The 17,255-nt window shown below is 37.7% G+C and overlaps 1 protein-coding gene across 2 annotated transcripts in view; it reads left to right on the forward strand.

Moving 5' to 3' along the window:
* The window catches only part of SCIN (scinderin), a 79,626-nt gene that overhangs the window by 10,121 nt on the left and 52,250 nt on the right, over positions 1–17,255 (forward strand). The window contains exons 3-4 of one of the 2 annotated variants that reach the window (XM_059074002.2): positions 1,962–2,123; positions 15,447–15,596. In XM_059074002.2, the coding sequence (XP_058929985.1) occupies positions 1,962–2,123; positions 15,447–15,596 (312 nt within the window). The remainder of the gene's footprint in view (positions 1–1,961; positions 2,124–15,446; positions 15,597–17,255) is intronic. The other variant, XM_059074003.2, reaches the window with a different exon arrangement.

Genomic DNA, 17,255 nt, shown 5'->3' on the forward strand with positions numbered 1-17,255 from the left:
AGAATTACTGTCTGATACAGACATGTATGAAACAAAAGTTTTTCTTTTGTGCATTTTTGGCATCAAATATTAGAGACAAAATTAATTTTTAAAATACCATTAAATGTTCACAGATTATATATACTCTGATAGTTCACCATATGAAATTATCCTAAATGTTATATATGTATTCTCAGTCAACTCTATATTTTATAACTTTTTTACAGAACACAGTGTTCTTATGCTATTTTTTTTTATCAGATTGCAGTGTCCCTCTTATTTAAAAAACTTAAGGTGGCCAAGCATAGTAATATGTAGGTGAAAAACTGGAATTTATTTATTTATTTTGGCGGTACGTGGGCCTCTCACTGTTGTGGCCTCTCCCATTGCGGAGCACAGGCTCGGGACGCACGGGCTCAGCAGCCATGGCTCACGGGCCCAGCCGCTCTGCGGCATGTGGGATCTTCCCGGACCGGGGCACGAATCCGTGTCCCCTGCATTGACAGGCGGACTCTCAACCACTGAGCCACCAGGGAAGCCCTGAATTTATTTTTATTGTATAATACTTTGTGCAGTCAAGAAATATGGCAATCTTTTTAAAATTATGAAGTGGGAAATTATTATATATTTGTAAAAGCTTGTGGCTGTAATTGTCTGGAAGTCAACATTTAGCATATACTAACAAAACCTTTTTATTCATGAGGGACTTTTGGAGAAGGGGAGAAGTCTAAAGTCAATGGAAATTTAAAGAATGTGCTGTTGATTACATATGAAGCTTCACTTCTTTCTTTGGATTTACTGTATAATGTTGATGTAATAAATTTGAATTATTTTGTAGGCTTCTTGTACTGCTAATTTTCTTACCATATTATCAGGGAGGCTTTTGATCAATAAATAACCATTTTATTTACACTGCACCTTTATTCTGCACGGTACCTCATAGTTAATTATGGAAGTAAATAAAGATTATTGTCCTTAACATTTAATTCGGAAAAAGAATGAAAAAGGGAAAAGCTGATTTCAAATGGTGAAAGAAGATGTGCTTGATACAGTTAATCTGTTTTTCTTAAGCATTTCTTAATTCAGTGTGTGGTTATACCTTGATTTTCATTTTGTTTTGGTTGGGGATGTGCAACCAGATTTAGAGTATAAATACTTAGGCCTGGCATATTTTGTAAACTCTTTTTACCTAAATAAATAAAACAGGTGATTTTTTATTGTAAAAAAACAAGGACCAAAATTAGGACCAGCCTGTACCTGGCAAGCACTCAGCTCCCTTCTCTGACCTGAGGATGTGACCGTGGGAGTTTTGGGCTGCCTGATTCTCTAGGCTCTCCTCGCCTGTACTTCTGACCTCTGACTCTCCATTAACCTCCTGTCACCTTTTTTTCTGAAATCCTTGTCTGCCTTCTCACTCAATGGTTTGAGAATCATTAGTTCCCAGAGGACAAGAGCTACAGCTGTTTTCTGTTTATGTAGCAGGTTTTATACATGGAAGGTTTTCAGTAAATATTTGCAGTATTAAATTGAATGGTTAAAATAGGAAGGACAGGGCTTCCCTGGTGGCGCAGTGGTTGAGAGTCCGCCTGCCGATGCAGGGGACACAGGTTCGTGCCCCCATCCGGGAAGATCCCACATGCCCCGGAGTGGCTGGGCCCGTGAGCCATGGCCACTGAGCCTGCGCGTCCAGAGCCTGTGCTCTGCAACGAGAGAGGCCGCAACAGTGAGAGGTCCGCGTACCAACAACAACAACAAAAAAAGGAAGGACAAACAGCCTAAAACAAAACAAAACAAAAACCTGTTGATTTGCCAGGAAATTCTCTTCTGCATATTTAATTTTTCACATGCACTTAAGTGGGTATTTTATCTTGGCCTAACAGACAGCTTGGCACCAACACCTGTGGTTTTCTAAGCTGCTGTGTCTAGTTTGAAGCCTCATCCTTTTTTGTTTGTTTGTTTTCTATCTTCCTTCTACTGATCAGGCTGGAGGTGTGGCGTCTGGATTCAATCATGTTCTCACAAATGACTTGACTGCCCAGAGGCTCCTGCATGTGCAAGGTCGGAGAGTGGTCAGGGTCACAGAAGTTCCCCTACGCTGGGACAGTTTCAACAAGGGTGACTGCTTCATCATTGACCTTGGCACTGTAAGTTTTATACACACATGGAGATGTCTAGAGGAAAGTAAATTGTCTTCAGATCAAATCAGATGTATGTGTCATGGAAGATAATCACTTTTTCTACACACTTAGAAAAAGGTCATGTTTATGTGAGATGCAATTATATCATATGACTAATTGTTAAATATTTAAATGACACATAAAGCAGGACTTCAAAGTATTTTCTTTGACAGGTTTAGAATGGAGTAGTGATTTAGTTCTTCCTACCATAGAACAGAAATTGAAAATTTTAATATATTTCCCATTCTCCTTGAACAAAGCTTCCTCTAATTATTTTTGTCCCTAAATGTGTGTGGGAAAACATTGCTTGAGGGGGAAATTGATTCCCCCAGGAAGCAAAGATTCTAGAATTTAAAATTGACATAGGATTAGTCTAAACAGCCTGCCTGAAGAGTTTTGGGAAAATATTTTAACAAATATTAATATATCCCTTACATCCACACACATAATACTATTTCACACTTTTTTTAAAAAGATTTAATTTTATTTATTTTTGTCTGTGTTGGGTCTTTGTGGCTGCACGCAGGTTTTCTCTAGTTGCAGCCAGCCTGGGCTACTCTTCGTTGCAGTGCGTGGGCGTCTCATTGTGGTGGCTTCTCTTGTTGCGGAGCATGGGCTCTAGGCGCACAGGCTTCAGTAGTTGTGGCTCTTGGGCTCTAGACACGTGGGTTTCAGTAGTTGTGGCACTTGGGCTCTAGAGCGCAGGCTCAGTAGTTGTGGTGCATGGGCTTAGTTGCCCTGCAGCATGTGGGATCTTTGTTCCTCAACCAGGGATGGAACCCATGTCCCCTGCATTGGCAGGTGGATTCTTATCCACTGCACCACCAGGGAAGTCCCTATTTCACACTTTTTAATTTTCTCAGAATTATTAGAAGAAAAGGCAGAAGTACAAATGTCAAGTAACATCTTAGTCGGATGGGCAATATCTGACTTTTCTTCCAGGAAAAGAGGCCTCTTTAATGTCAGGAATACTTATTATTCTCATGACAAAGAAGTATTATTGAAAGGTCTTGTGCTAGACCCTAGTAGGTAGGATTTGAGTTGTGTCTTTAAAACTTTGTAAGGTTTTAAAAAACCTAAAAAGTATTCCCTGCCACTGAAGACCCATGTGCAAAGGCAAAGAAGGCAAGAAGGACAGAGCATGTTTATATTGTCCTTTTTCTTCTAGGGAATCATAATTCTCATCACACCATATATATCAGCATTCCAATCATCATCCATAACATTTCTAGATCAAGCATTGTTCAGGGACTTATTGCTTCAGTTAGCATGAGGCTTGGGACAGTCTATAGAACTTGCTCAAGGTGGCACAGCCAGTAAATAATGAAGCCAGGATTAGACCCTACATATGTCTGATTCCCACCTAAGCCTTTTTCTTTGCTGCCTCTCCTTGGGCAGTATTTTTGGGAAGAGCATCTGACAGAGGCCAAAAAAGTTTATTTCATATATATAAACAGAGAGGACACTGAGGATTTAAAAAATGCAGCTACACAAAATTTGGTTTGAGCAATATTAATCTGGCAATAGCATAGAGATTAAATATGCTAAGGTTATAAATAGTTTGGAAAATGACGCGAATTATAAACTTCTTTGGGTTCTCTAAGTTAGGATACACCTCTAGTTTTATTACTGCTAATGTATAATTCGACTGTCTTGGATTATACCAGCTGTGTGCACAGTTGAAATTATATTAATGCCCAAAGTACAATTCCCAGTGTCACACTTAGACATCTGCACCCAAAATGGCAGTACTCTTGCCCTGTGTCTCACAGTGAATTTCATGGAAATATCCTTTTCAACCTTAGATGCTTACCTGTTCCGCTAACCAGGCTTAAGTCCTAACCTTCAGGTCTAGGCAGAAAACAGATACTAGTCTCTCCCTCCATTCCTCTGCAACCAAAACCACAACTTATACAAATAGATGATCAGGTATATTAAGCCATGCAGTTCCAAAAACAGCATTCAGAATCTCTCAAAGCCAATGCACAATAATTGGCTCCCTCAGCTACTTACATTTTATAGCCCTTTATCACTTTATAATTTATAAAGTATTTTACATATAAGGTGCTATTGTTCATGAAGAAAGTGGACCTCAGTTTTCATCCAAGTTTAGTGTAATCTCAGTTTCTCATCTATAAAAGTCAGGTATTTGATTAGATGAGCTTTGAGGCCCCTATCTACTTCCCACTGATAATGTAATTCCTCACTGCAGTTACTTGAAAATGTTTCTTTTCTAAAAAAGTATTTTATGTGTAATGTAATTGCTCAACAAATGCAATAATTTCTTTGTCATGAATAGTATCCAACTGAGCTTTCCAACTCTCTGCTCTTTGTTCTTGAGCAAGTCATTAACCTCTTGGTGCCTTAACTTCCTTATTTCTTTTTCCTTCTTTTTTTTTCATCTTAACTGTGGTTTCTAATGACACTACTGACCTTAGCTGACTCTGATTCAGTCCCATCTGACACACAGTCATATCTGGAAATGGCAGTTACCATCCCAGTTTCACAAGAGGAAGAAATGCCTTAGAAGGTATGAGCAAGTCACTTGTGTTAATGCAGGCTGAGTGGTGATCTGGGATAGGACCTGGGTTTTTCTGTTCCTGTCACATCCTTTTCATTCATTCCACTGAGTGAACTTGGTAGTATAGAAGATGATGTGCCTCTGTAACAGAGTGCCCTGCAGTAGTTTCAGAATCTGCTGAATTTAGGATTGATTATGTGTAATATGGCTTAGAATCTACTGAAAGTAGTATTATTAATGAAATTATTTATTATTTTGTCGAACAAGTATTCAGTTTCCACAATGGGCTAGATAGTTGAATGCTGTGATAGACCAATTCTAGCTCTAGTATCATACGCTCTCTTCCCATAGGTAATATCTGTGCATAGAAATAGTCCTCACAAATCCAGCCTCATGTAATAGGGACAGTCTCTATAATAAGATTCGAGGACATTGACCTGTTTAATAGTAAATTTTCTTTACTTTATGTAGTTAATTTTCTTTAATGAATTTCAAGTTACCTCCTGCTCTCATGGTTGGTTACAGACATTTGGAATGATTTTGTTGCAGAGATACTTGAAGCTGATTTTCTCTTATGTTGTGGAACTTTCCCACACTTCACAGGGATATTCTAGTAAGAATCAAGCCCTGGATTCCTAAGTCCTTTAGAACAAATACCCACATGATCTGTGTTTGTGTTATTAACCTTTAACCAGCTGTTATGTCGCCAAAAGTTTCTAAAAGGTGATATGATATTGCAGTTTATTTTTAGGGTGTGTCACAGTAAACCAAGAAGAAGGGAATTAAAATTTTCTCTATCATAGTATTTTTATAACAGTTACTGAGTTAATTATTTCATGACCACTTTCTGCTTTAGTGGGCACAAAGGGAAGCCAATGTCATCTCTTCAATCTTGTTTTATTGCCCAGGTATGAAAAAGATAGGGCTTTCCTGGTGATGCAGTGGTTGAGAGTCCGCCTGCCGATGCAGGGGACACGGGTGTGTGCCCCGGCCTGGGAAGATCCCATGTGCCGCGGAGCGGCTGGGCCCGTGAGCCATGGCCACTGAGCCTCTGCGTCTGGAGCCTGTGCTCCGCAAAGGGAGAGGCTGCAGCAGTGAGAGGCCCGCATACCGCAAAAAAAAAAAAAAGGAAAAGAAAGGTTGAACATCTAGAGCTGTCACCAAACTAAAGCCAGCTGGCCAACACTAAGGTTATGGATATAACCTAAATCCCATATCTTGATTGTCTTTGAGGGAAGTGAGCCTTTTTTGATAAACAATCACTGGTATTAAGGTGATGTGCCATATACCTTGAAAACATTTACTGTGATAGGATTTTAGACCACAGTAAATATTCTCCAGACATGACAGCATAACCTTTTCAACCTAAAGCACGAGATTATAAAATTATCCATTTAATTACAACATCAACATTTTAGAGGATGATTTGAATAAGTTGTCTTATATTTAGTGTATTTTCAGAAAATAATATGGGATGTGGCTAGACTTCAGCAATTTGGAATTTACTGAATTGTTGGAAAATGCTTTTGAAATATACATTTTAATGTTGGTGAATTTATAAATCATTACTTCCCACTATTTTTAAAGATATGAGGAATATGTAGAAATTAATAAAATTACATCTCAATATTGCAACAAAGCATCAGTAACCCCAGAAAGTGAATGATAATGAAAAAAGTCCATATTCTTAGAGTTTGGGATCTGGAGTTAACTCTTTTAGAAATACATGTCAGAACCAGCCACTAGTGGAGAATTAGGTTTCACAGGAGTAGTAACCTGTGGTGCGTTTTTAATCGTGGTGTTCTGTATGTTCTGTTTCCTTGTTAACTTGTTTGGTCAGTTATGCAGCATTGCCCTACTGCCTTTGCTGTTTGTAATCTATCCCGCCCTCTCTCAGAGTCAGTCATGCTGCTTGAAAAAGCAGCCTACACTTCCTCATTGACCAGTCGGCCTTCAACCTATGTTTTCTGACTTTCACTACCACCATTTTTTTGAAACTGTTCTTCCTATGAGCATCAGTGCCTTCTGCTAAATCCAGTGGACACTGATCATTTTCCACTTGCCCCTGTGCTCAGTTGACACTTGATTATTCCCTTTTCCTTCAGTCTCACTTCTCCCCTGGCTTCCTGTTTCTCCTCCCTTTCAAGCCACTCTTTCTCATTCTTCACATGGTCTGCCCACCGCCACAAGTTGTTGCTTTTTTAAGGATTCTACTTTTGATCATTGTCTTTTCTTTATACATTCTTTCTGAGCAAACTCATCCTTACCCAGAGCTTCAACTGCTCACCCCCTAGTAAATCTCAGCATTATAGTCCAGCTCAGACCTCTTGCGTGAGCTCTCTGTCAGTATTTCAGGTTGCCTCCGAGATATTTCAGCTTGTGTATATCATGAGAACCTCAGACTCGATAAATCTAAAAACAGAACTCATCAGTTTCACCCTCTCATTCCAAAATTATTTCTCCTCTTATTGTCCTTTTCTTGTGACTAGAACCACTGCTCACTCAGGCCCTCAAACCCCAGATCCAGGAGACATCCTGACAACTTCTCCCAAGTGCTGCACATGTGATCAACCACATTCAGTCTGTTTTTCCTTCTAAGTGTCCCTTGAATGCTTCCTCTCCTCTTCATCATCACAATACTGTCTCAGGACCCTGTGCCTTACACTTTCCCTCAAGTCACCATGCTTTTGCTTTTTTGCAGGTTTCCTTTGCTTAGAATACTCTTCTCTTGTAATCACCTTTCTCTTCCAAGCATCCAATATCATCTCACCCTCAAATTCAACTCAGATGTGCCTTCTTTATAATGTGTTCACTAATTCCCCTCTCCCTCTTATCCTGTCCCATGTCACACCTTGTAGAGTTGGGCACGCTCTTAGCTTTCCTATCACCATGCGGAGACTTGCCTCTCAGCACTTTCCACACTGCCTGCGCATTCACTTATTAGCCTCACTCACTTTCTTTGTTCCTAGTCTATGGCCCAGAACGTACAGTCACTCAACAAACATTTCAACAAATGTCTGTCTGTCCAGCTTAAAGCACGCAGTCTCAAATACAGTCATGTGTATAGAGATGAAAATTTTTTTTTCAATCTATAACTCAACCTTGCTTTATTGTCAACCTTCTATTTCCACGGGAAGGTTAAAAGTGTCTTGCCTTATTAAGGTGAATGTTGTTTGTCATTAAAGAAAATCAGATTATCCAACCCACTCCCTTCCCCATCCCAGAGGATGCATATGTAATATTATTGCCTGGGATAGGGGACAGGGTTGAGAATGGAAGCATGAGTCTGGTTTGCAGTCTTCAGCCTCCCTCCTCTCTAAGCTTCATTGAGGCATCACTATTTCATTGAATCTTGAGCTCTGGGCTTTGGCTTCTGTCCTAAGACACTTGCTGGAAAATATTCATGGCCTCACTTTGGTCTTCTGAGATGCCCACATATCCACTGCAAGATCCTTTCTGGTTCTATCAGCCACTACTGCATCTGCCCTCAGGAACTCTACTTAGTTTTTCCCATGCCACACTGGAGATGTGGGGACAGTGTATCCAAATGGTTACCAGTACCCATTGGTCCAACTGCCTGGACACTACCCAGAGTTGTTTCTGCTCTAATGCTTGGGATCATGGATGAATGTATGACAGATAAGTAGGAGTAGACATTTACCGAGCTCTTCTCAAAAATTGATTGCACCTGATCAAGTTTCCTGGTTCCCTTGTAATCACCTTCTTTTCTTGGACCAGAGAAACTAGTCTTATACCATTTCACACTGTTGCCTTCTCCGTGGTTTCTGCAATACACTCTGGCCCCTGAGGCCAAGACTGTGGCTCTCGATATGCAAAACCAACTTTCTAGACCACATCCTCACTCCTCCCCTGCAGAACACTTAACTCTAGGAAAATCAAGGATCTTTTAAATTAAAACTATGTTGTCTTTCAGACTTTTGTCTCTACTATGACTTAAGAAGGCTTATTTTAAAACTGAAAGCTGAGCAATATCTTCTTTGTTCTGGATAAATTTGTCCTTACTCCAAAGTAATGCATCCCGCTAGATTTACTGGGGAGAGCCTTCAGGCCACAAAAAAAGATAATGGGAAAGATAAACCTAATTTTAAATCTCTGAAATTTACCCTGCAATAAAAGTATGGATGAATGGCATTTAGTGTGTGCTTAGTGTATGCTGGGTGCTGGAGTGTAAAGAAGAAAACCAGATAGCCTTTGGCTTCCAGGTGCCATGAAGTGGTGAGAGACACAAACACATACACAAGTCAGAGTATGACCAGGTAGAATGTGAGATGTGCTGGAATGGAGCTACATATAGCCTGTAACTGGAGAATGGATGAGGGCCCTAGGAAAGACGGCTCTCAAGGTATTAGGAGTTACATTTTAATTCTCAATCATGGTTTCACACTGGCATCATTTAGAAGAGGTTTTAAAGATACTGATGCCTGTGATTTGACTCCTGAAGATTCTGATTTTAAGGTTTTGGGATGGGCCTTTGGGGTAGGGTGTTTTTTATTTTTTTTTTGGCCAGGCTGCGAGGCATGTAGGATCTTAGTTCCCCAACCAGGGATTGAACCCATGCCCCCTGCATTGGAAGTATGGAGTCTTAACCACTGGACTGCCAGGGAAGTCCTGGTGTAGGTTCTTTTTAAGCTCCACCCCCAGATTATTCTTTTGTATAGTGAATGTCCCCATTTCAATATGGGAAATGTCTAATGGTGCTGGGAAATTCACAATCATGTTTGAAGAACCAATAAGTCAGTTAAAAATAGTTGAGTCAACTACTTCTGTGGCTGGAAGAAATTACTTTTGATAAATATATATGATTTGCCAAATACTTTGACTAGTACAGAGAACCCAATTTCACCTTCTCTTGCTACAAAAAGAATGCTCCCAAAGCTGTCACCTGTTCCCAGTAAGTGGCATTACTGCCGCAGCCAAGCTAGAATTGTCCAAGTCATTTCCCCCATTCCTGGCCCTCTAGTACCCATCCAAAGGCATGGTTGACTGACCCTGTAGGCTTTAACCTTATAAATCCCTGTATTCTTCTCCTCTTCTCCATCACCACTGCTTTGTCCTACCTCACATATAACTCCTTCCTTTCTGGTCGCCCTGCCTTCAGTAACCATCCACACCCTCTGCATCCAACTTATATCCTTCAGTCAGAGATGTTTTTTAGATCACATATACCTGTCATTGAAGGATATTGAGTTGGCTTGGCTTTGAACAACAACAAAATAGAATATAAATAAACATTTGTTTATCAAAAACTAAAAAAAGTCATGTTTTAAAGTTAAAAAAAAAAAAAAGGTAGGTCCTAGAAGTATTGCAGAAGACATTATCTTTTTTTTTTTTTTTTTCCGGTACGTGGGCCTCTCACTGTTGTGGCCTCTCCCGTTGCGGAGCACAGGCTCCGGACGTGCAGGCTCAGCGGCCATGGCTCACGGGCCCAGCCGCTCCGCGGCATGTGGGATCTTCCCAGACCAGTGCATGAACCCGTTTCCCTTGCATCGGCAGGCAGACTCTCAACCACTGCGCCACCAGGGAAGCCCGACATTATCATTTTTTATTAACATCTTTTTTTTTTTTTAACATCTTTATTGGAGTACAGTTGCTCCACAATGGTGTGCTAGCTTCCGCCCTACAACAAAGCGAATCAGCCATACATATACACACACCCCATTATTGGAGTATAATTGCTTTATAATGGTGTGTTAGTTTCTGCTGTATAACAAAATGAATCAGCTATACATATACATATGTCTCCATATCTCCTCTCTCGGTGTCTCCCTCCCACCTCTCTAAGTGGTCACAAAGCACCGAGCTGATCTCCTTGTGCTATGCAGCTGCTTCCTACTAGCTATCTATTTTACGTTTGGTAGTGTATATATGTCCTTGCCACTCTCTCACTTCGTCCCAGCTTACCCTTCCCCCTCCCCATGTCCTGAAGTTCATTCTCTACATCTGCGTTTTTATTCCTGTCCTGCCCCTAGGTTCTTCAGAACCTTTTTTTTTTTTTTTTTTAGATACGGTATATATGTGTTAGCATACGGTATTTGTTTTTCTCTTTCTGACTTACTTCACTCGGTATGACAGACTCTAGGTCCATCCACCTCACGACAGATAACTCAATTTTGTTTCTTTTTATGGCTGAGTAATATTCCATTGTGTATATGTGCCACATCTTCTTTATCCATTCATCTGTCGATGGACACTTAGGTTGCTTCCATGTCCTGGCTATTGTAAATAGAGCTGCAATGAACATTTTGGTACATGACTCTTTTTGAATTATGGTTTTCTCAGGGTATATGCCCAGTAGTGGGACTGCTGGGTTATATGATAGTTCTATTTTTAGTTTTTTAAGGGACTTCCATACTGTTCTCCATAGTGGCTGTTAAGCAGTTCTTGGAGAATCTCCAGCCTAGAGGGGTATCTGAATGAACTTCTATATTTGGTTAACTAGATCTAAGGGAAAACTAAACACAAGAAAAATAAAGCCAGTGGAAGCAAGGGAGAGAAAGAAGTCTGCCCCCATCCGTTTTATAAACTTTTAGATGTATTTAGAATAAAAAATTTAGAAAAGGACAAAAGAGTAGCAATTCCAACTGAATTCTTTGCCCATGTTATGAGTCACCATCACATGGCTGTTTGGGGTCTCCTTTGGTCTTGCCTCCCTTCAAGGGCATCATTGACCATTGTTTTATTTCTGCTCTTATTTCCTGTCCCCAAATGAGGTTTGGCTGCACTTTGATGTTTGACTTGTTAACTCTGACCATGTAGTTTAAAGGAAATTTTTTTAGAAACCTCTAGGTCTGCCCCCAGTGTGGTCGTTTCTATGAATATCACTCACTTGTTTTTATTTCTTGTTACTGGTGGTCCGAACTAATTGCCAGGAACAGTTTCTCTTTACTCCCTTATTTTTTCCTTTTCGAACTATCCAGAGTGATTTTGTTTTCCTTTAATAGTTTGTACATTGAGTTAATTAGAGTTTCACAAACTTCTACTAGAGGATGTTCGTGGGCAACATGTATGTCAGCAAATTTCAGCCAAAATTTAAGTGGACTTCATTCTAAATTGAATGGATATTTCCATATTTACAGGGAGTTTTTATATCCTTCCCTCCCTCCCCAAATATAACATTTAGTATTGAGTTGTTAAATCCCTTAGGATCTTAGAAGGTAAAATAGTTGCCTCCGAAACCGTGTTTGCTCTACAATTTTCAGTGTCCAGTACACTTAAATCAGATTTACAAAAGGTTTTTCATCTAAATCCCATTAAAGTATTACAAATAAAACAATTTAAATTGTAATGAAAACTTTTTCTTGTTGTAATAATACATATCAACCTATCGTATCAATTCAGACATCTTTTAGCTCTATGCAGAATTTCTCTTTTTCAGCCCATGCCCTCTAAAAATAAGGTTAAGTTGCATTATAGGAGAGTTTTTCAAGCATGGGGCCGATTCAGTACAAAGTTTCCTGGTGCCTGGAGTGGTGAATAGTCTTAACCAACTACCTCTGAATAGAGTAAGTATTGGGCTAACACAGTTTATTAATAGTACTACACACATTCATCTCATCACTGTACAGCTCTGTTAAAATAAGATGTCTTAAACACATCATCTACACGTGGTGGAATTGCTCAAATTCTGTTTAAAATTGCTCAAATTTAATGAATTGCTCAAATTTGTTTAAAATTTAAAACATGTTTTAATGTACTGCTTCCATTATTGAACAAACTATATTTGTATAAAAATTAATTAGCATTGAATGAAAGGGTTTTTTAATTAATTTTTAAAACAGTTTTGACTTTTAGCAATTTAAAATTAAAGTCCACATTTTATTGCATTTCTTGTCTGAGTTAACCACTGAAAATTAAGTCTAGTAAATAAGATAATATGTCACTTATAGAAATAGCACAAAATAAGGTGAAAGTAATGAAAGAGTAAGCATAACACAAAACATTCATTTTCATGCTCAGTAAGAAATTTTTTTTGGTAACACTTTCTTTAGTGATTTAGTCATCTTTGAGTTAAAAGGAAAACTTCACTATTAAAAGTTTTATTATTTTTATGAGTATTTCCTAGGTATGTTTTTGCTATTTTAAAGGTTGAAACTGGTCTCTAAGCAATGGTGAGGAATATTTTCTACAACTAAATTTATCTGTGAATTGATACTGCACATAAAACTCCCAACCTAAAGTAATATCATGGAAAATATTTTGGGATCCAAAGAATATTGTAAAATTCTATGTTAAATAATAATTATATTTAGAAAATTTTCATTAGCTATAATTCTTTTAAAACACATTCTACCAGACTTCCTTAATGCTTTACAGATACTAATAAAATTTAGTGTGATTTTCACTAATCATTAGAGAAATGCAAATCAAGACTACAATGAGGTATCACCTCACACCAGTCAGAATGGCCATCATCAAAAAATCTACAAACAATAAATGCTGGAGTGGGTGTGGAGAAAAGGGTACCCTCATACACTGTTGGTGGGAATGTAAATTGATACAGCTACTATGGAGAACAGTATGGAGGTTCCTTAAAAAATTAAAAACAGAACTACCATACAACCCAGCAATCCCACTACTGGGCATATACCCTGAGAAAACCATAATTCAAAAAGAGTCATGTACCACAATGTTCATTGCAGGTATATAAAAGAGGTTAGAGCAGAAACAATAGCGGCACGCAATTCTCTGAAAAACAGAAAAGAAACACTCCTTAACAATGTTGAATAAATAAATTAGATTCTAAAATGAAAGGAATTGCAAAGCACGGTCTCTTTTTTTTTTTACTTCTTATAAAGGCTTGAATTCCTAAGACTTTTATTGTTGAAGAGGAATGTGGAAGAGGTGAAGCAGGATCATGGGAGTGGGGGGCCGGTTTAAGGGGACAGAGAGACTGTCACCATCCTGTGTGCTTTCAGGTTGTGCCCCCAGGAAGAGGGATCCTGCCCAGTTTCAGGTAATCAGTGAACTATTTTTGAATGGAGAAATGACTCTGGACTGGAAATGTCTTGTGATTAGAGAAAAGAGCCTGTCTCTCTGAATTTTGGGGTGCCTTTTATTTGCTGTTATTAATTTATTTCCTCTTTTAAAAATTGCAAACATAAAGTCACATAGAAAGTGGCTGCTGAAGTCTGTCTCCTTTATATTGTACTTAACCACAAAGCAACCCCCTCTCCGGATTGACTACAGGAAGTATGTGTGGAAACGTTTTGAAAACTAAGTATATTGCAAACGTATTATTAGCATTAGTTGTCTACATGTCAGTTTCTCCTTGCTAGTTTTTGCTCATTCATCTCTTTATTCCCAACATCTAGCTCCTAATAGGCAGCTAATAAATGTGGGTGACATTTAAAAAAGAAAAGGAAAAAACACTGATTTAGATCCAGCAAAGACTGAAGGCTTTCTTTCTGCCAATACATGCCCCTTCGCATGTATTAAAGATACTGTGTATCTTTAAAAATCTTTTTCTGCAAAGGCAGAAACAGAGCTTATATTTTTGTTTCTGTACTTTAATGGAGCTATATTATTCTGTGGCTTTATGTTATTTATGATATACCTGGGTATTTTTAACATCGGTGTTTAAACATTGTCCTCAATTTCTAACCACTGAAGAATAGTCTGTAGTATCCACATAATGACATTTATATGGCCATCTCCCTATTGATGGGCATTTGTGTTTGTTTTGTTTCTTTGTTTTTGCCTCCCATGTTTAAATAGTTCTATAAAATAGATTCCTAGAAATGGAATTTCCTGATTTTAAAAGCATATATAATTTTTTGGTATGATACCAAAGTGCCCTCAAAAAAAGCCTGTGTCAGTATCTACCACCCAAATAATGTGTGATAATACCCACTCCCACATCCTACCAGGCCTGGGTACCACTACATTTCTTTCTTTCTTTTGTTAAACCACATTTAATGGAGAAAATGACTTTTTATTGTTATTTTATATGTTACTGTATACTTTCTGAACACTGTACCTAAGCCTAAAATATATATTTTAATCTAAGTGGCAACTAATGTATATAATTTATAATATATCAAACTGCTGCTTCTATTTTCTAAATTTCTGTTAAAGTATAGTTTTGATGTTTAAGTATTTTTTCTATATATCATAATTTATATAACTGTAATCCTATTGTTGAACATTTAAAGTCTTTCCAATGCCTCACTAGTATAATCACATCAGTGAAAACCCTTGTACGTGTGTTGTTTTCTCTTCTTTATGAATAATTTACTAAAATAAATTCCAGATAGTGATATTACTGGGTCAGAGTTTTAACTCTTTTTATGATTCTTGATAAGACTTGTTAAATTGCTTTACAAAAGAGATAGGTCATGTTTTATGATCATCAAGAGCATATTCCTACTACAACAGATTCTTGACTATCTGAAATATGTTAGATTTATTATTCTAAATTTAAATAATTTTTATAAATTTACTTTTATAAATTGTACTTAGTAGATTATATACACAGAGAATGCTGAGGTATATATTTATATTTTCCATGTTTAAAAATGCTTACTTTATAATGCTAAAAAAGCATTATAAAAGCATTAAAAAAGCAACAGGATACAGGATGAGGTATAAATTAAATATATAAAATTATATGTACCTCAACAATAGATCGATTTAATTTAATTTTTTTGGACCTTTTTGTTTTTCTCCTAATTAATCACAGTGTGTATTACACCAGGGCTGAATGTCCTCCGCATATTCCTGGGGTCAAAAGTTCTATCTTTTTCTTTTAGGAAATTTACCAGTGGTGTGGATCCTCTTGCAACAAATATGAGCGTCTGAAGGCCAGCCAGGTAGCCATTGGCATTCGGGACAATGAAAGGAAAGGAAGATCTCAACTAATTGTGGTGGAAGAGGGGCATGAACCATCAGAGCTTATACAGGTATTGAGTTGTGTTGGTTTTTAAAAGCTTGCCCCTCTAAGTTTTGTGTGTGTTAGTGTGTGTGTTAGATTTAATAACTTCTCTAATACTTAGGCTAAGGTTAGGTAAGAGAAAGTATCAGAGTTTTCTAAGTGATGGTACTAGGAAAATAGAACATCACGACTGTTTTCTCCCACCATTGGGGTGACTATCAAAGGAAGTCTTGTGCCTGTGTCTTCTGTGATATTCAAGGACAAATAGGTGGGCAAGACCTTTGAGATTGACTATAAGAAAATATTTTGGAAGAAACATAATAGTTTTTTCATCTGGGCTTCTCAAAATTTTTTTAACACAGTGATTTTCTTCAATTTTAAAATTAACAATTATTTCATTAAAAGAATGAAATAAAATTTTATACTAAGAGATTAAATACACCAATATTTTAAATATTTCAATCATTTTAAACTAAGAATTGTAGTATAGTCAAGACACTTAATTTTAGTATAGTTGTTAAATCAGTATGAATTGTCTGTATGGCTCTTTATACCTCTGTCATTTACTTAATCAACATACAAGTCCTGGACATTTAGTTGTGACCAAGTGTATATATGGTATATATTCCCTTAAGTAAGATTATCAGTCAAAGGGTATAATCATAGTCAGGTGTCTAGATACATGTTGGTAAATTGATTCCCATTTATTCATTCAGCAAATATTTATTGAATTCCTACATGAGCCAGGCACTAAATGTTTGTACCAATTGCTGCTTCCTTGCCCAAGCACTGTGTTCCTTCATGAGTTTACAGAGCACCGTCAGGATTTCCTGTTGTAGTACCTTTTTGAATCTTCCCACATGTAATAGTAGCAGGAGGTATCTCTTTGAGTTTTCCTTTCTCCAATTTCCTGGGATATTATGCATTTTCCCCCAAAGATTTTAGCCATTGGGCACTTAAATTTTTCTAAAGACAATCCTGTAAACATATGTTTTTAATATTTTTTATTTAGAGCAATTTAATGCATTAGAATTACCTGATTCAATGCTAGCCTACATAATCCAGCAATCGAAAATTATATAATGGGATAATTTTATTGATTATAATGTCTTTAAACTTTATTACTTTAATAACCACCAAATACAGACTTTCACATTAATGGTGTTTTAGAAATAATTTTAATTCAATGGGAAGATAATCACGGTACAGTGCTAAGAGAAAGGCAGGCTATAAAATTTTAGGTACAATATTATCTTAATATGTAAGTTTACATTATATAGCTATATATTCATATATACATTTATATCTGGAAAGAAATATGCTGAAATATTACCAACACTACCAATATATGGCTTTGACTCTGGGGATATGGCTTCTTGTTGTTTTCTTCTTCATTTGTCTTTGTGTTTTCAAAATTAATTATAATGGATGTGTATTCCTTTTATAATTAGAATAAAAAAGGCCATCTGGGCTTCCCTGGTGGCACAGTGGTTGAGAGTCTGCCTGCCGATGCAGGGGACACGGGTTTGTGCCCCCGGTCCGGGAGGAGCGGCTGGGCCTGTGAGCCATGGCCGCTGGGCCTGCGTGTCCGGAGCCTATGCTCTGCAACAGGAGAGGCCACAACAGTGAGAGGCCTGCGTACCGCAAAAAAAAAAAAAAAAAAAAGGCCATCTGAAAAAATAAAATA

The sequence above is a fragment of the Kogia breviceps genome, chromosome 9 (assembly GCF_026419965.1).
Source record: "Kogia breviceps isolate mKogBre1 chromosome 9, mKogBre1 haplotype 1, whole genome shotgun sequence".
NCBI lineage: Eukaryota > Metazoa > Chordata > Mammalia > Artiodactyla > Physeteridae > Kogia > Kogia breviceps.